The 18,069-nt window shown below is 34.2% G+C and overlaps 2 protein-coding genes across 2 annotated transcripts; one reads left to right on the top strand and one right to left on the bottom strand.

Annotated features, from left to right (window-relative positions):
• The first annotated feature begins 2,960 nt into the window (after nt 1–2,960).
• Nucleotides 2,961–9,485, top strand: Ars2 (arsenic resistance protein 2). Its single transcript, XM_077443107.1, has 16 exons — nt 2,961–3,214; nt 3,283–3,639; nt 3,716–3,901; nt 4,794–4,860; nt 4,951–5,140; nt 5,220–5,459; nt 5,539–5,732; nt 5,825–6,076; nt 6,151–6,291; nt 6,382–6,579; nt 6,655–6,984; nt 7,063–7,320; nt 7,406–7,539; nt 7,628–7,735; nt 8,413–8,477; nt 8,948–9,485. Exons 1-16 carry the CDS (start codon nt 3,096–3,098, stop codon nt 8,974–8,976), a joined length of 2,868 nt encoding a protein of 955 aa, XP_077299233.1. The 5' UTR covers nt 2,961–3,095; the 3' UTR covers nt 8,977–9,485.
• LOC143920292 (uncharacterized) lies at nt 9,477–16,119 on the bottom strand. Its single transcript, XM_077443118.1, has 5 exons — nt 15,993–16,119; nt 10,582–11,778; nt 10,294–10,500; nt 10,102–10,221; nt 9,477–10,029 (listed from the first exon to the last, which is right to left on the bottom strand). The coding sequence occupies exons 2-5, from the start codon at nt 11,759–11,761 to the stop codon at nt 9,782–9,784; spliced, it is 1,755 nt and encodes a 584-aa protein (XP_077299244.1). The 5' UTR covers nt 11,762–11,778; nt 15,993–16,119; the 3' UTR covers nt 9,477–9,781.
• Between the last annotated feature and the right edge of the window lie 1,950 nt (nt 16,120–18,069).

Here is an 18,069-nt window from a genome sequence, read left to right as displayed (position 1 = left end):
TACGAATTTCTCCGTTTGATAACCATGGGGAAAATAGAAGGAAAAAAATGGATTGGCAGGAAAAAGTTATCTTGGCTTCGAAACATGAGCATGTGGACCGATATGAGCGCCGAAGAGTTGTTCCGAGCCGCTGAAGACCGATGCGGATATCTTCAAATAATCGACGAGGTGGTCGCCAACGTCCGGATGCGGACAAGGCATTTACAAGAAGAAGAAGTGGACAATCGTCACTTGACAACAATATAACGCCTAAAGCCACTTCTATTATTATAACATTTCACTGATTTACAATTAGCATCAATTTGGTGAGTGATATTTACTAAGGTTTTTGTAGATAAAATATAACATCTATATTTCTTGAATAATGTAAAAAATCAGTAAATAATAATATATAAAATTTAAAATAGATAGTGTATACTAACTTTTAGTAGAAAAAATGTAATGCTTCGCGCTTGACTTCAACAAGCGCGCATTACCTTTTTGTTGGAAAGGGAAGAAACACCCGATAGGTTTGGGCAAAAATCAGAACACGCTAGACGTGTCGCGCGAATAAAGAATTGTAGACGAACGGTTTGAATAAAAAATAATTTATTTTAATATTCGGTACAAGAGTTGATTACGGACTAACTTAAATTCTAACAATGTCGAGTTTATATACTCTTACTTAAACAATGAATGTGTTGAAGACACGTGTCGTACAATCTTGGTTAGTCAGTGCATGGGTGTGGTATACATCAATAATGCTATTCATTTATTAGGTGTGTCATAAATAGAGGTAGGACCGGAAGCGCGCCGTCTATTGTTCCATTATTGTAAATGCTTTGTAAAAAAGGTTCGGCAAACCTTTAACAATGCATTTACGACATGTGAACAATGAACAGCGCGCTCTGGGTCCGCTCTTTAGTCATAAATCAATAGTGTACTTATAAAATTAGGTGTGTCTTATCTCTACTGGTTAGTCGTTTGTTCTTTATATTAATTACACATCATGTGACAACGAAAGAGTCATCATGATGGTGTCATAGAAGTGACGAATTTGCGATGAATGAGTACAATGGTCGAGGGTTGTCTTCAGCCCTTAATTCGCGCGTACTATTGAACTTTTGAGAACACGCCAGGCATGTTCTCAGCATCCAATGTGTTAAAAAATTAACAAAAAAGTGGGGTTAAAAAACGACAAAGAAATGTTAAACATTTTGATGAATTAACTTCAGATTATCGATTTGACAACAGATAACATTTATTCAGAGTTAATGTTTTTTACTATGAAATCGACAAAATAACTGTTCAAATTAAGACGCGTTTTGCGGGAATGCGGGAAGTGAGAAACTATTTCGGTTTTCTTGAACCTAGGAAAATAATTAATATGCCGGAAACAGATATTCCAGACCATTGTTTGAATCTCAGAAAAAAATATCCAGAAGTTTTCTCAAATCAATACGAATCTCAATTTACCCAGACTCAATGAATTATTTTTGCTTACAATTGAGCACAAAGAAGCAGTAAAAATCGACCTCAAACAACTAATTCATGATTTTGCAAACAGTAAGGCTCGAAAGAAGAAATTTGAAATTATTATACTAACAATAATTATATTTATATTAATGCTACATTGCGAAAGCAAAAATTTGGTATTTCAATTTAAAAATTCGAGGGTGGGAGTCTTTGATGATTTTTTGCTCATGGGCCCGAAATTCCTAGTTACGCCACTGATCTCGCATTGGCTAAATACCGTCAAAAAATACGTGTTTATGTAAAATACGTATTTACGTAAAACAAGCCGTTACTTTATGGGGGGCGTATTTTTCGTCGGAATTTTTTTTTCGCAAGCATCTGTAGGAATATAGCACAACTTGTGCTATTCTGAATCAAAACCAGCGATCTCATATATTTCACAACAATTCACAAGTCTTACGATGGCATCATAATCGCTTCTGTACAACCGTGCACAACTAATCCCGCTTGGAATTATCTTCGCTACTCGAGGGCAACGTCCCATTAGATTATTCCAGAAGAAAGGGTTCATCGCTCAATCATAAAACGAACGAAATCCAACGCTGATGTCCCCATACATATGCAACAAGTGTCCTGAAGACAAAGACATCTGCACACGCCACGCATCGAACTTCAACGTATATAAACCGACGCACCAACTCCAGACGCTAGAGAACCTCTGGAGCTCAGCCAGCTCACGTCTCCGAAGCTTAGCAACTAGTTCCTCCGTACATATAATTATTACTGTAACAACTGAACATAAATAAACGATCCTCTTACAAACACGGATTTTTCTTAGATCAGGATACGGTCAACACACCATTCCCGCGTACTACAAAAGTATCGAAAAAAAACCACGTGCCGCGTTCCTTCCTGTGCGATTTCACCCTAAGGTGGGCTGGACAAAAGTTTCGGTTCTTCTTCATATCTTAGTAATGTCAAAGATTTTTTTAATATGAAATTACCCCGTTTATATGCTATGAGGGAATACAAAAATGAACATAAATAAACGATCCTCTTACAAACACAATCATTGTTTTCTTAGACCGGGATACGATCAATACACCTGTCCCGCGTTCTACACATCTCATGTTCATTACGTTCTCAACATTAACAATATTAGATAATCGCGAAGAAATGATATCGTGGCTGATCCAAAAAGAATGAGTCGATGATATTCCAACATTTTCAGCATGTAACGAAGGAATGTGACTTTGTATCCGAAGCAATCGGCAGTATTTGGAGTAAAAAGAGATGTAAAATATAGAGGATCGAATCCGCATGACAGAACGAAATCGACGAATTGTCTATAGATGATTTAGTGCGGAGTGATTCTAAAGTTTAGCCGTCGTCACTTTGGAGCGATCTGTAAAGGCGAGTGTTCATATTCTATGAAATAATAAAATAAAAGTAGTGTGCCGATACGTGTTGGTGCACGGCACGTTAGTTGGTAAAACGGATGTGTTGGCAGCAGTGAGTGGCGAGCGCAGCGAAAGCCGGCGGCCGAGTGACGTTGTGCGTCAGTGCTTCAGTGCTTCAGTGTGTCAGTTGGAGTGTCGGTCGTCCCGTGCCCGTGCCAGTGCCCCATTCCACTCGCTGCAATGGCTGACTCCGAGGACGAGTACGACCGGAAGCGGAGAGACAAGTTCCGCGGGGAGCGCTCCAGCGGAGGATTGGGCTCTCGGGACGAGCGCTCGCGCCGAGACGACTGGCCCGACAGGTGAGTCGCGCGACTCACATAACCTACATTGTCTGTGTCTGCACATAACCTGACTCGTTCCGTTGCAGATCCAGGCGGTCCGAATACCGAGAGTACCGAAGCGGGCCGGGGCTGGGCGGAGGCGGCGGGGGGAGCGGCGGGGGGAGCGGCGGGGGCGGGGGTGGCGGCGGAGGGGGGTCTCGGTACTCGCCGGCTCGCGACCCCCCGTCCAAGCGAATGCGGGGTGAGTGGGGGGGTGGGGGCGGAGGGGGCGGCCTGGAGGAGCGGGGGGGGCGCTACGGAGCGGCCCACGCGCACGCGCACGCGCACGCTCACGCTCACGCTCACGCTCAAGACACCTACGGCAGCTACGGCTGGGCACACGACAGCTACGGCCACCACCCCGCTCACCAGACCTACTCTCTGCACCCTCAGTCGTCTTCCAGGTTGTTCTAATTCATTATGGCATTCAAATGCGTTCCAAATAGTCAACAGCAATAATCGTATGCATGCATTATGTAGGGAAGGTCTCGGTGGCGGATCCACGGGAGAAACCCAGCCCGCTATGATGTCGTTCAAAGCTTTCTTGTCCACTCAGGATGACTCGATTACGGACGAGGAGGCCATAAGAAAGTACAACGATTATAAATTAGAATTTAGAAGGCAACAGCTCAACGAGTTCTTCATCGCCCACAAAGACGAAGAATGGTAAGATCGTTTTCTCAACATCATTTTTAAATTAAGCTTCTAATCTTTGATTTACAATGTTTTTAATGGTTTAAAAATTTATATTCTGGTATGTTTAAATTTTGCATTAATTTACAATCGAAATTGAACCGTAAGTATTGAATTATATTTATTTATATCATTTTATAATTATAATGAGTGTTGTCTCAGTGAAGATGTTTTTTTTTCAAGTGTACCGCGGTATAACCACATTGATAAATATAAAATAAAACGTTTTTAAAAATGTAATTGAAGATCTTACAATGTAATGCTTTTGATTTTGTAACAATTTTTCTTTTCATGGTATTTATGAAGATACTTACCTTAAATAATTTCAGAGAATACTGAGATTTAAGTGGCTTTTAATGTTACGCTGCAAATTTTGTTATTACCGTAAGCCGCTTGAATCTCTCTTATTGATCTGAATCTTAATATGTGACCATTTGTCCCACAGTCTACATTGTCCAGCATACTTCACGCTGTTCTCCATTTGCGCACCGATATTTTTTTACCGCGAATATATTTTATCTCGATTAGGGTATGCGTTTAATTGCTTGAGGCGCGCAATGCCTCAAGTATCGCGAGTTAGGTCAGGGTAAATAGGTACCAACATTAAGTGGCTACAGGTGAGATTGAAGAAGAATATTTTACTATCTCATATTTATTATGTAAAATTGTTATAACAACTTTAAATAACACCACCGATTTGATTTATCACGTTTTTGTGAATGATCGTACTTTATTTACACTCTATGTGTTTTAAAGAATTGTACAATTGTGTAAATTTTGACCAAAATTTATGAAATGGTATGGCTAAATGTTATCGTTCAATTGATGTTCTGTTTTTCCTAAAATTGTATGTTTTTATTTCAAGGTTCAAGATAAAATACCATCCAGAAGAATCGCTTAAACGGAAAGAAGAACAACAAGCATCGCTGAAGGTAAAAGATTATAGTAGTTTTTTCTTAATCATATATATTATATAAAACGCGTTTCTGTTGAATAGTTCATGAACTTGTTTTATATTTCAGAATCGTTTGAATGTGTTCATTGAGCTTTTGAATAATTCTTCGTTTGACAAAATCACAGTTGACGTCGAACAAACTGATCAACTGATTCGATTGCTTGACACGGTTGTTATTAAATTAGAAGGTGGTACTGATGAAGATCTCAAAGTATTGGATGAAAAACCTGACCTTCCTGTTACTACAACAGATAATGGTAATAGTATAATTGATACACATCGTATTCATAAATAAAATAGAAATACTTAAGTTTACCACACATCATCTAATTTTAGATAAACCAATTGAAATCCTGGACGATAAAGTGGAAAATATTAAGAAAGAAAAAAATGATTCGGAAGATGAAGACAAAAAACCAAAACCTGTCTCCGAAGAAAAGGAAACTACAGATGACAAAAAAGCTTCCACTCTTAACATGGATATTGATCCTCATCATAAAGATCTTCAAGAACAAGCTAAATTGTTTTCTAAAGTCAATGCTGATGATGCAAACACTCAAAACACAGTTGCTGAACGTAATATACATTTCTGTTTTTAAACTTGTCTTACTTTTTTGATCACAATGTATAAATAGAGGAAATGAATTTTCTTCAGGAAATGGTGTCAAACGCAAAAGAGTTCGTAATACAGGAGAATCGTCTGGTAGTTCTAGTGGTTCTTCATCGTCCTCTTCCTCTTCGTCAGATTCTAGTGATACTGAAGCAGAAAATGGAACCAAACGTAAAGGTACAGATGACAAAGAACTCAGACCTCCGGGTGAAAATGATGAACCTGAAGAAGATAAAGAGGTAAAAGTTAATTATAAAAAATATTATGAAAAATTTTAAAAATCTCAATTTTTTAATTCCTATATGACTTTTTTGTTGTCGTATTTACATAGAAACCAATGGAGCTTTTGGAGTCCATATATGATGATATTGATGACAATCAAAATGAAAAAATTGATGCAAAATCAAGTGAAGAACAACAAAAGCAAGATGATGATGATTCAAAGGAAAAAATAAAGGACGATTCCATTTTAAAAAAAAAAGAAGAAGCCGAGAAAAAGGACGTCAGAGCAGCAATGCACAAAACTACATCGATATTTTTGAGAAATCTTTCTCCCACAATCACTAAAGCTGAAGTTGAAGCTGTTCGTATTTGATACAACATCTGAAAATGAAATATTTTTAATCATTCTATATTAAAAAATTGTCATAATTATAGATGTGTAGACGTTACGGTGGATTTTTACGTGTTGCCCTCGCTGATCCTCTTCCTGACCGTCGTTGGTTTCGCCGTGGTTGGGTTTCGTTTAAACGTGAAGTTAATATTAAAGATATATGCTGGAACTTAAATAACATTAGAGTACGCATAATATTTAACTTTTTCTTTTTTTTTAGTACATAATAATTCTATTGCCACGAATACTTAGTATTTTTTTTCAATTTATTTTAGTTGAAAGATTGTGAACTTGGAGCAATTGTAAATCGTGATTTGTCGAGACGTATTAGGCCAGTCAACGGAATCACTTTACATAAACAAATTGTACGTATTGACGCTCGTCTCGCTGCAAAATTATGTTACCACTTAGATGCCAAAGTCGGCCTCTGGAATACTAAAGTTATCAACACTCAAAGTGACGTTTTCAATCAGGTAACATATCACTTTTTCATTTATTTTAATCGTTTTTCATAAACATTTTTTATCATATTTGCTATGCTTTTATAGTTTGATTTACAATCTTCCAACCCTGTGCTTCATAATATCACGGAATATTTAATTGAAGAAGCATCGGCTGAAGAGGAGGAACTCCTGGGGCTTAACAGTAACAACGAGAATGGAGAGAGTGGAAGTGGTGCAGATGGAGCTGACAATGCATCTGCTGCTGATACTGTTGAGCGTGATCCTCAACTCACTCAAGTTTTAGATAGACTAATTCTATACCTTAGAATCGTGCATTCTTTAGATTATTACAATCACTGTGAATATCCTTATGAAGACGAAATGCCGAATCGTTGTGGGATCATGCATGCAAGAGGACCACCTCCATCCAGCAAGGTTATTTTATTATAATTTCACATATTATTTATTAAATGTTGTGAATTTTACTTCAATATTTGAATTTTTGTCATACAGGTTTCTCCAAACGATATAAATGAATATGTTCGAGGTTTTGAGGGAAAGATAACTTCATTTTTACAAGAAACGCAACCGCTTGATGAAGAAGAACTAATTAAATTGGGTACTAAAGATTCGCAAGGGGAAGTTGAAAAGTTTATCCAGGCCAACACGCAAGAGCTAGCAAAGGATAAGTGGCTTTGTCCTCTCAGCGGTAAAAAATTCAAAGGACCTGATTTTATTAGAAAGCATATTTTCAACAAACACGGTGAAAAGGTAATAAGAATTGTTGACTTACGTCTTGAAGTTTGATTTTACTTTGTATAGGGTGAATTTTGTTTAATTCAAATTAAAATTTCAGGTCGATGAAGTGAAAAAAGAGGTTGAATACTTCAATAATTATTTGAAAGACGTGAAAAGACCGCAGCTTCAAGAACATCCTGGTTCTGCTGCTCGTCGTTCTGAATCATCACAACCGCCACCATATCCGTCGAGGTAGTTATCATATAAAAAAAAACTCTTTTATTGATATATTTCATGACATAATTATCATGTTCTATATCAATGCATTATGTAATTATAGTCGCAGTTCGTACAACAGTTTTCATCCACCATATGGCTATCCACCACCAGCTTATGCTCCAGCTTCATATTCATCATCGAGGCATATGCGATCGTTCAATCGTGGAAGGTATGGTTTATATGGATTTACAGTAGAACCTTGATTATTCGGATTGAACAAAAAATATTTTAACACAAAAGCAGTGTCTAAAACATTTCTTGCATGTACGTGATAAAGGAATTCATATGTGATTTGTAATCACAGCTAAAACTACTTAATAACTTTTGATTGTTATTTGTATTGAAAAAAATGGAACGTTATTTTGAAACTTTTCCGATGTGCTCTGGTAGAATATAAAAACAGGTATAAAACTGTATTAATATCTCAATTTAGCCAAATATGTATTAGTTACCACTTTTGCGCTCTGAGAACGCGATGTGTTCTAATTATGATGACAAACTTATGAGAAAAAATCACAAGATAGAGGATATATTTTCATGTGACTCATTCAAAAGCGATCATCTGGATAACTATTATCCAATCCATTATAACAAGAAAAAACAATACTTTCTCTTCTCTACCATCTCAATCCCCTTTAGTCCAGATAATCTAGGTTCTACCGTATATATAAATATCATTTAATTTTTCTTTTTATTCTGGATTCTAGTGCTTTCTAATATTAAATATTACTTTTACTTTCTTAGAATATTTAATTAATTTCGCTTTTTGCATCGTTCAATATCGTTACATAAAATAAAAATAATAACTTTCAGTCTTTTTTTATTAATATGACAAGCATATTTCAGGGATGACTATCCAGATCGTCCCAGACCAGTGATAGCTTACCATGACCTAGATCTCCCAGCAGATGGTGACTTATTCTGATACGATAATCTACTCATTAAAATTAACATTTATAGACCTAATGGCGTACATTATTTTCAAATCACTCGATTCTTTATTATTGAAACAACTATGATTTCATTTTGAATTTCTAGAAATAAAAAAAACTTCATGAAGTGGACTCATGAATTTTAATTAACTCTTATTAATCTGAACCTTATTCCATTCCTTATCTCTGGGAGGAGATATTGAATTGTCATAAGTTTATTTCAACTTGCGAGTATATAACAATACTTAATAATGCAGTATTGCGCTTAATCTATGAATAAAATTGTGTAATGGTTTTTTACATAAATATGTACAGCTACAGTACAGTAAATTGTAAATATGTAATATACCATCACGTGTTTATTAACATTTAACATGATATCTTTTTAATACAATATACTTACTAACTTCATGAAATGATAAATGATGAAATTCTTACTATTGTTAAAGGGGGCCTTCGTCAGACTTTCGCCCCGTGATTCACTACCGAGATCTTGATGCACCGAGGGAACCCGAGGACTTCATTTAACTTTTATGTCACAACAAATATGGCTTCCTTAGAATTTATGTGCTCAATTTTTTAGTATTAAATAAATCAAAAATAATTTTTTATCATGCATACACTCTTCAACAATTTTGCTGTAGTGGCATACGATTTCAAATGTAAAATTAAACAAGTTCTATTTACGTTCATCTTTCGGTTTATAATTGGAATTTTTCATTATTTAGCATTTAAAATACAATCGCGCTTTCAATAATATATGTACGTGTACATATATGTATATACAAGTATGTATAGCCGATTTAAAAAAATCGGGTTTTTTAAATTACTGCATTTTTTTACAATTCTCACATCATTTTTTTTCAGCTTAATTTTGATGAAAAATTTTTTTTTATTATGGAGATATTTTAGTAAATTTGTGTTATAATCATTTTAATCATTGATCATATGATTTTTACATAACCTAATAAAATATTATTAAGTTACTCTGTATTTTTTCATACCTTTAATAGTAAAATTTATTTTAATTTTAAGATTTCAATAATTACTGTGCAAGATCATGTTAAGTTATTAAAATAATTATTTTATCAATATTTATTGTCCACGATTTTGCATCTTTCATATTACAAAAATTATACAAACATTTTACACAAAAAATAGACTAGAAAATTAATTTTTTACATATTGGCAACGAATTTTTTTTATAAATTTAATATCTTAGTAATTTTTGCCCTTAATATTAAATTTGTTTTATTTGATAGTTGCTCTTATTATGCTCGGCATCATGATGATGTTTTCACATGTGGACAGTCAAGTTCATCTGACATATCGCCACAATTATCAGTTCCATTGCACACTCTCAACTTTGGTATACACCGTGTGTTTGTACATTTAAATTCATGCTTTTTACACTTTCCTTCACAACCTACAGGCTCATCGCTCTTATCTGCACAATCCGGCAAACCATCACAGAACAACGAACCTGATATGCATTCACCACTGTTGCAAGTGAATTGACTTTCCGGGCAAGCTGAAATTAATGTTCACATTAGAAAAATTTTCATCGCATACTACTTGTTAATTTTTAGTGAAAATATTGTACCAGCTGTGCAATTGAACTCATCCGACGCATCCCAACAGTCCAGAACTCCATTACACTGCTTCGAATTGTCCAAGCACGATGTTTTATTTCCACAGTGGAAATTTTGTGCAAGATCGCAACCTTAAATAACAGAGAACGTTGTAAATATTAAGACACAAAAATAAATGTTTTATTGGATTTAATTTCACTTACTGTTGCATTCTATTTCATCAGACCGATCATAGCAATTGAATTCACCATCACAGTATTTATTTTTTGGAATGCATAAATGATTTACACATTTCCACTCATCTGTTGTACATTTTTTATATGTTTCCAGTGGAGTGCAGGTGTATATGTGGTGTTTGTGATCTAAGAGATGACAGGCTTCAATTTCTAAAGCACATAAACCACCGCAACCTAAACATGAAATAAATTGCACTTATCGTTCTGGAGTTCAAAGCAGTTGGAATAAATGTGTATGTATTAGTTGGAGCTAACCAGTTGGATCTCCTACGTCAATTGCTGGTTGACAAGTCGGTATTCCACTCTCCGCTGATGCGATGCAAACATCTAACGATTTTCTACATTCTCTACACGGATTCGTGAATTGGTTATTAGATATTCCAATTCTATTACTTTTCAAACTAATCTTGTTCGATTTGGTGGAACCATTGTCAGTCTTATACTCATTTTGCTTATTCGTGCCTGTTTGATTTGAAGAAATGAATATAGTTGACGACAGGGTTGTTAAACGAGTGCTTAATTTATGATATACTGTAGTAGATATGTCTTGTTCAGTCGTAGTTGTACTTTCATTAAAATTATTCAGAAAGTTATCATTTGATATATTGTTGTCTATCAATTCATATTTTGGCGATACATTGGAATAATTAGTGAAAGTAATCAAATGATAAGGAAAAAAATATTTGGAAAAGCAACCCAAAAGGGCGCCAACCACTATGAATATTACTAAAATCAAAAGTGTCCATCCTATTTGAGCTTTATAAATTTTTCCGATGCTGTTATCTTTCAATGCGAGCCGAAATATCCAGCTAACTCCTCGTATTCCCCTTCTTTTTATAATCTTCCCTTCGGTACACAATGTGGATGACGTGTGTAACGTTTGATCACTCTCCGTCTCCACTTTTTTTGATATGGTTGGAACATTTGAGAAGCTATTTAACTTGTAAAGTTCAAACTCGTTAGATTGTAAATTTGAATTATGCCGAGGTAGATAAACATTTTGTATGGGAGAGTTTTCAATGGAATCTCTCTTTTTTATTTTCGAGAAGGTTTTCTTAGAGCCTTGGAAGTTGTAAATTGGAGTAGAATGAATATCTGGCGCGAATACATTTTCAATGTAAGAGCTTTGTACATCGGGTATATTCAATGTCGTATTTTGTGCAGGTATATATCTTATGATATCAGCTTGCTGTCTTATACTATTATTGTTAATGTTGCTTCGTTTTAATTTGTATGGAAATGTATTTGTAGAAAATGTTGCCTTGTTGGATTTTTGTCTTTGGCTATTATAACGCTTATGTTGTAATATTCTTGGCGAGTCGGTCAGGGCAATGTTACTGGCGTTACTTAAATAATTCGATGAATCGCAGTGAGAAATGTTTATATTGTCCATTTCGCTTGTAAAATTTGGCAAAATGTCATAAAAGTGTTGCATCCATGTTAATTGAAAGCCTAAAACAACATAAGAAATTGAATAGGTCGTTAATTTTGTTCAATATAGTGTGTCCCTATACATATAGTGTTACAAATAATTACTTGATGACTTACAATCATTGCTCAATGATTTGGAAAACAGTGTAATGGATATTGCTATGATATGTGAGATATAATAATGAATTTTCATATTAAAATTTACAATAACGAAATATATTATTTAAATATTAATTTGTACAAAATCATTACTGCACCCCAAGCTTAGGGGTTCCAAAAAACCACTTTCCGGTTTCAAAGCCGGTTGACCGGCTTTCACCGGTTTCAGAAAATTAAGATTTTTTTGAAGTTTTGAATTTTTATATCGAAAAAAATAATTTTAAATATATATTATATATTATGCAAAAAAATAATTGCCTATAAATTAAATTGAGTTATAAACATGAACTTCCATAAGATCATCATTACATACATATATGTATATATGTATGTACATGTACATATATATATATATATATATATATATATATATATATATATATATATATATATATATATATATATATATATATATATATATATATATATATATATATATATATATATATATATATATATATATATATATATATATATATATATATATATATATATATATATATATATATATATATATATATATATATATATATATATATATATATATATATATATATATATATATATATATATATATAGTTTGTATCCAATACACATTTTTTTTGATCTTCATAATTGTTGAAACCTTAAGAAGCCGGTTTTCGGTTTTTTGAAAGATGGTCAAAAAACCGGTGTTTCGGTTTAAGCTGACTTGGAAGTCCTACCCCAAGCTACTACCCTAATTAAAATTAAAATCGTTGCATTCGGGGGGGGGGGGGGGGGGAAGCAGGTGCTGAATTGAACTTGTTTTAAAACTGTTACTTTATGATATTACATGTGAGTTCTGCACGTAGTTCGAGCGCAAAACAGAGTGTTGCAGGTTGAATATGAACATATGGTACGATCGGAAATGAAGACAGCTGCTGGGTCACACCCCATGAACATGATAATTAGAATTTTACCATGGGTGGTTTATGGTTGATACGCTTTCTCATGCCTTGATAGTTTTCCGTTAGAATATCGAATGCCAGGTGTAACATGAATAATTCATTAATTTCCTATCCCTTTAAAAAACTTTGGAAAATAATAATGTACATATTATATATAGATTATTTTTAAAATAAAAATTTAGGATTTTGTGACTTTATGCTTTTAATATTGTTTTAAACATGTGGTCGGATAAAACTAAACAGAAAAATGACACGAAAGAACCGTACACCGAAAATTGGGTATTAAAAATTAAAATATTCAATTTAGAGCATTTTTAATTTTGAAAAAGCTTAGAATTTATATGACTATTGAATGAATTTAATTTACAATAAAAATCTTGTATCTGTTCAACCTGGCTTCAGAATTAAATCCTGGGTGCACCACTGATTCTGCACTTAAGTCATTTAGAATCGAGGACAGACCATTCGCTGACTGTTTGACATACAATGATTTGGTGAGGTTGCTAATAGTAACCTCTACTACATATGTATATCAACTTGCTGTAACTACTTCATCTGTCATAGTAACTTGCTATAGCAGAAGTGTGGAAGGATGGAGAGAAACAGACCTCTTATTCTAAAATAAAATAATGTTTATAAAGTGTGCCCGCATCAACTCATTACGGAAATTGATGCTAGGAGAAATAGGTAACAGATGCATTTAAAATACATAGTTGTCAATAATGGCCGGATTCACAAGAACTTGTCTTGAATATTATTTGAGAGCCACTACGTCAGGGTCAAACTATCAAGTGTGAGATGCAACCAATTGGATGAATAAAAAGGTCGCGACCTGAAAAAATTCGCACGTCTCCGGAATAATTAACGAACGCTAATTGAATCATTGCACCTTTTTAAATGCAACAAAAACGTTCTTTCAAACACGTAAAAATAATGTTGAAAAAATCCAGTTGAGTATGGTTTATTGATCTATTTAGGTTTTTAATAAATTTATACGAAAGCGATGTAAGTATAGGAATTGAGTGGATTATAAGTCTCCAAACTATTCAGGTAGAGGACCAAATGGGAATATTTTGATTACCCACTCCTAATCAAATGCCATTTGCCATCCCTGTACTAAGAGAAAGGGGTTGAGCCAGCAGGCGCGTAACTATTATGCCGCACGGGCATGCGGTGCATGCGAGCTTTTTATATTTAGGGGCCCAAAAGGATTTTAAATTAAAATACTAAACATTTTTCAAATAAAGTCGTAAAAAAATTCTTAAAATTATTCATAAGACTAATGGAAGCACTAGTAAAAAGTTTATTCTCCAAATTGCGTGCCGAATTTTCACGATTTTGTACTCCTTCTCAGGACGTTTAATACCTTTCCGTTATAGTACAGTAATAATAATTTTCTGCAATGATCTTTAAACTCGATGTTAAAATCTAAAAAAATAATGGTTAAAAAAATATTTTCGTTTCATTTGTGTATTTTGAATCACGTTCTCATATTTTGATATCGTTCGAAATTTTCGGATAGTTATTTTATTTTAAATGAAATATTCGATAATGTGATTTACTATAGATTTTTTTTTTTTCAAATTAATAAAAGACTAAAAGAAATTCAATGAGTAAACTTAGGTTCGGTGAATTAGCTATATTATAGATTGAACATGTAGAAGCTTAAAAAATGTATTTGTAATGTAATTGCAGAATTTGTGACTTTGTAGACGAGCAAAAAGAGGATTTAAATTATCAATTTAATTTGAAAAATAAAAAAAAACTATAGGGGGGCCTTTTGATAAAATTTGCATGCGGGCCCAATTTTTCTAGTTACGCCACTGGGAGATATTTGTCTTTATTCCACATTATTGTCTTCATCACACTACTGGTATTTATTACATTTTATTGTCCTCGGGCCGTAGTTTAAGGACCTCTGGAGTAGATGATAAAATTGTATAATGTCGCCAATAATAAATTATGCCTCATGCAAATCAATTCTAAACAACGCTTAATCATGCGAGGAAATTCCCATGATTTTATTCCCTCTCCATCGGCATATTTTACTTTTTTTAATAGATTTTCTGAATTTGAGATTACATTATTAACTTCGTAAATATACATTAGTATGTATACCAGTGTGTTATAAAATGTATGGAACATTATCTGTAACTATTTAAACACCGATTGTCTGAAAAATCGAACTGACTTATTACAACTGTATATTTTATCTCATGAAGGCGTATTTTATATCACGATTCTATAAATGTACCTGTTCAATATGCATATAGGATAGTTACAATTATTGACTATTTATAATACAGTTATTATGTGTTTGTTTACCATAAATTTAAAATTCGCATAATACATTTTTTAAAATACGCATTCGTTAGGTGAAAATAATGTACTTATGTATGTATTATAATATTCAGAGCGACACAAAATATTTGCTACGTTAATAAAACACGACTATCATAACTGTCGCGTTTGAAATCCATGATCTTTAACATTAATTATCATGTAGGTCGAGAATTATTATTATTTTATCTTATCAATAAATATTGGTTAGAACATAAAATAAAATATTGTTTATGTACATATACATTGTATGTACATATTATATATGCGGTTGAGAAAGCAATACCGAACAATTTTATTTGAGTTTCTCATATGAAACTAATACAATTATTTTGTTTGTATTTGATAATATTTTATTGATAATTATATATACATATATTTATAAACTTGGGATTTTGTTTATTCAAGAACCCCTATGTTTCATACGAATTCATTAATTAATTAAAATTCAGATTTGATTAATTTAAGGTCGTGGAAATAGAAAAGCATTACAAATTATGAAGGTAAATGTTTCACGTGCTTAAGGGTTAGAAATCTTGTGGTGTTCTCGTTACTATAGATACAATGTGACGCAATGACAAACGTATATTTGTATTAGATCTCAATATAGTGACACAATTTCGAACTATTTATAAATATTAATTTATTTAATCTGCATATACATATTGAATTTAGAAATAATTTATTATGGAAAAATTGTACGGTGTGTGTATGAAATGGTGTGATGTGTTTACAGATGACCGATTTTTCATGTAATCAATATTAGTTTGGTTATTATTGCAATGATTTAACTATAATATAATTTACCAGCTTCACTTTGGAATCGTATAAAGTCATAACTGGAAGAGCGTCTAACTGCCTTGATAGAACTTATCAGACTGATTTACCGCTCTAACTCAGGGTGGTACCAAGTTGCACACGAGCTGCACGCACTAGGGTAGAATAGGGTAACTCTCATTTAAAAATTCAAAATTGGAACACTTATATTAAAGATGTTGTATTTTTAAAAACTTCTAAATATTTCTTTTCAAAAAATGTATGAAAAATGAATTCTCACCATATTAAAAATATTAAAAAAAACAATTCTAAGGCAAAAAAAAAACGAAAATCCCTTGGAAATAATTTCAATAATTGTCAAGCATAATTTTTTTCTTTTAATATAATTTTTATATTTCTAGTTCTAGCTAGGGTAACGGTTTCCAAACTTTATGCTACTGCGCCTCCCTAAAAAAAAATTTTTTTTCCGCGCCTCCCTACCTTTTATTTTTTAATAGATATAATAATATAGACACGTTTTAAATAATAAACCTTTATTTAAAAAAAATACTGAACACTATGTACAATAGACAGAATAATAAAAAGGTTTTGCTAGGTTTTAACTAGGGTTACCATACGTCCCGTATATACGGGACATGTCCCGTATTACAATTTGTCCCGTTTTCTCCCTTAACTTTTCTCCAAAAACAAACTGTCGATTTCTTTAACACTGCCAATCATTCAAAAAATGTAATGCTTTAGATTGGATGACTCTCAAGCAAGTTCCCGAATGGGGGGAAATAGAATGAACCGTTGAATATTTGCAAGTAAGGAACATCGATGTTGGAAACAATGAGCTTCTTTTCAACCAGTTCGAATATTTAAAAGAATATTTAAATAAAAATAATACTGTTACGTACGCCGTGGATTGAGCGAATTGTACTTAGACCAACGGATATCTGTTATCGGATTAACTAAATGCATGCACTTACTTCCAAAGATTATATCTGGACTCTAAGTGCATTTAGGCTAAACCATGACCGATATTAGTTATTTCTCAGAATCGGTACGGGGAGACCCAATATCGGGGAAATACATATCCGAATACGTGACTATACAAGAGGTAAACAGATTAGGCGTCCTGAGAGATCTACCCTTTATAAGGCGGTACGTAGGCGATATCAGGTCTTTCTGGACGGAGCAGTGACAGTGTGTGTAACTCCTTAATCATCAATAAATGCTGTGAAACGACTGTTGGCTTTTACTTGGATCCTCCACCCACCCCTACGCAACACTGGTCGTCAGAAGTGGGATCCAAGATGGGCCGTGGAACAAAGTCACCAGCGAAGGAAGAGAAGCTACAGCGAAGCCATCCTCGGGAGCTGTAGGAGAGAGTTCGAGCCATGGAGACACGAAATAAAAAAATGCAGTTTTCACTGTAACACACAGAATCGGTCATCACATATTCGGTTGTCGAATTGCAGTTATCACTGCAACTCGACTTTGACATTATCGGCGGTGGCCGCCAAGAAGTCATCGGGATGACGGAAGGAGGTTACGAAACGGAAGGTTTCGTACAAGTGCTGCTGGGAGAGGACAACATGAGGCGTTGTCAAGGGCAACATCGGAGAGCAGCATCCGGCAATTGCAGAGTCATCCAAAGGGCGACCGGGACGAGGGCAGTTCGCCAATTCGCCGCAAGTAGCAAGAATTAGCGGCTGTAGGTGACGACGATCCACGGGAAGGCATCGTCGTCAGAAGAGGAGCGGAGATCGACTACAACTGAGAGATGTCGATTACAAGCCACTATTCCCTTCAACTGTTTGTTGACGGCAGATGTCAACAAACTGGAAAAAAATCTAATTGGAAACTAGTGGAAACACGAGTACCTGAAAAAATACATGGACAGTTGCAGCAGTGTTTAGATCATCTCGCAGATGTAACGGGAAAATACATCAGAAAGAAATGGATTTCAGTTGGGTCAATGGAACGGAAAAGAAGCACATTCAACAGAGTGGCAGACTGTTGGGTGCACATTTACCAAGGTCAATGGAACGGAAAAGAAACACAACCAGCAGAGTGGCAGACTGAGGTGTGCACATTTTCCAGGGTCAAGGGAACGGAAAAG

This window comes from Arctopsyche grandis, chromosome 1 (genome assembly GCF_051622035.1).
Source record: "Arctopsyche grandis isolate Sample6627 chromosome 1, ASM5162203v2, whole genome shotgun sequence".
In the NCBI taxonomy this organism is placed as follows: Eukaryota; Metazoa; Arthropoda; class Insecta; order Trichoptera; family Hydropsychidae; genus Arctopsyche; species Arctopsyche grandis.
The sequence above is the reverse complement of the archived record's forward strand: the minus strand, read 5'-3'. Positions and strand labels throughout refer to the sequence as shown.

What these genes read in the sequence shown, in the direction of transcription:
- LOC143920292 (XM_077443118.1), bottom strand. Translation starts at nt 11,761, where the DNA reads ATGCAACACTTTTATGACATTTTGCCAAATTTTACAAGCGAAATGGAC. An exon ending in TGACGTAGGAGATCCAACTG is followed by an intron (nt 10,501 to 10,581) that starts GTTAGCTCCAAC and finishes TTTCATGTTTAG; the next exon opens with GTTGCGGTGGTTTATGTGCT. An exon ending in TGATGAAATAGAATGCAACA is followed by an intron (nt 10,222 to 10,293) that starts GTAAGTGAAATT and finishes CTGTTATTTAAG; the next exon opens with GTTGCGATCTTGCACAAAAT.
- Ars2 (XM_077443107.1), top strand. Translation starts at nt 3,096, where the DNA reads ATGGCTGACTCCGAGGACGAGTACGACCGGAAGCGGAGAGACAAGTTC. An exon ending in GGAACTTAAATAACATTAGA is followed by an intron (nt 6,292 to 6,381) that starts GTACGCATAATA and finishes AATTTATTTTAG; the next exon opens with TTGAAAGATTGTGAACTTGG. An exon ending in TCAACAAACACGGTGAAAAG is followed by an intron (nt 7,321 to 7,405) that starts GTAATAAGAATT and finishes TTAAAATTTCAG; the next exon opens with GTCGATGAAGTGAAAAAAGA.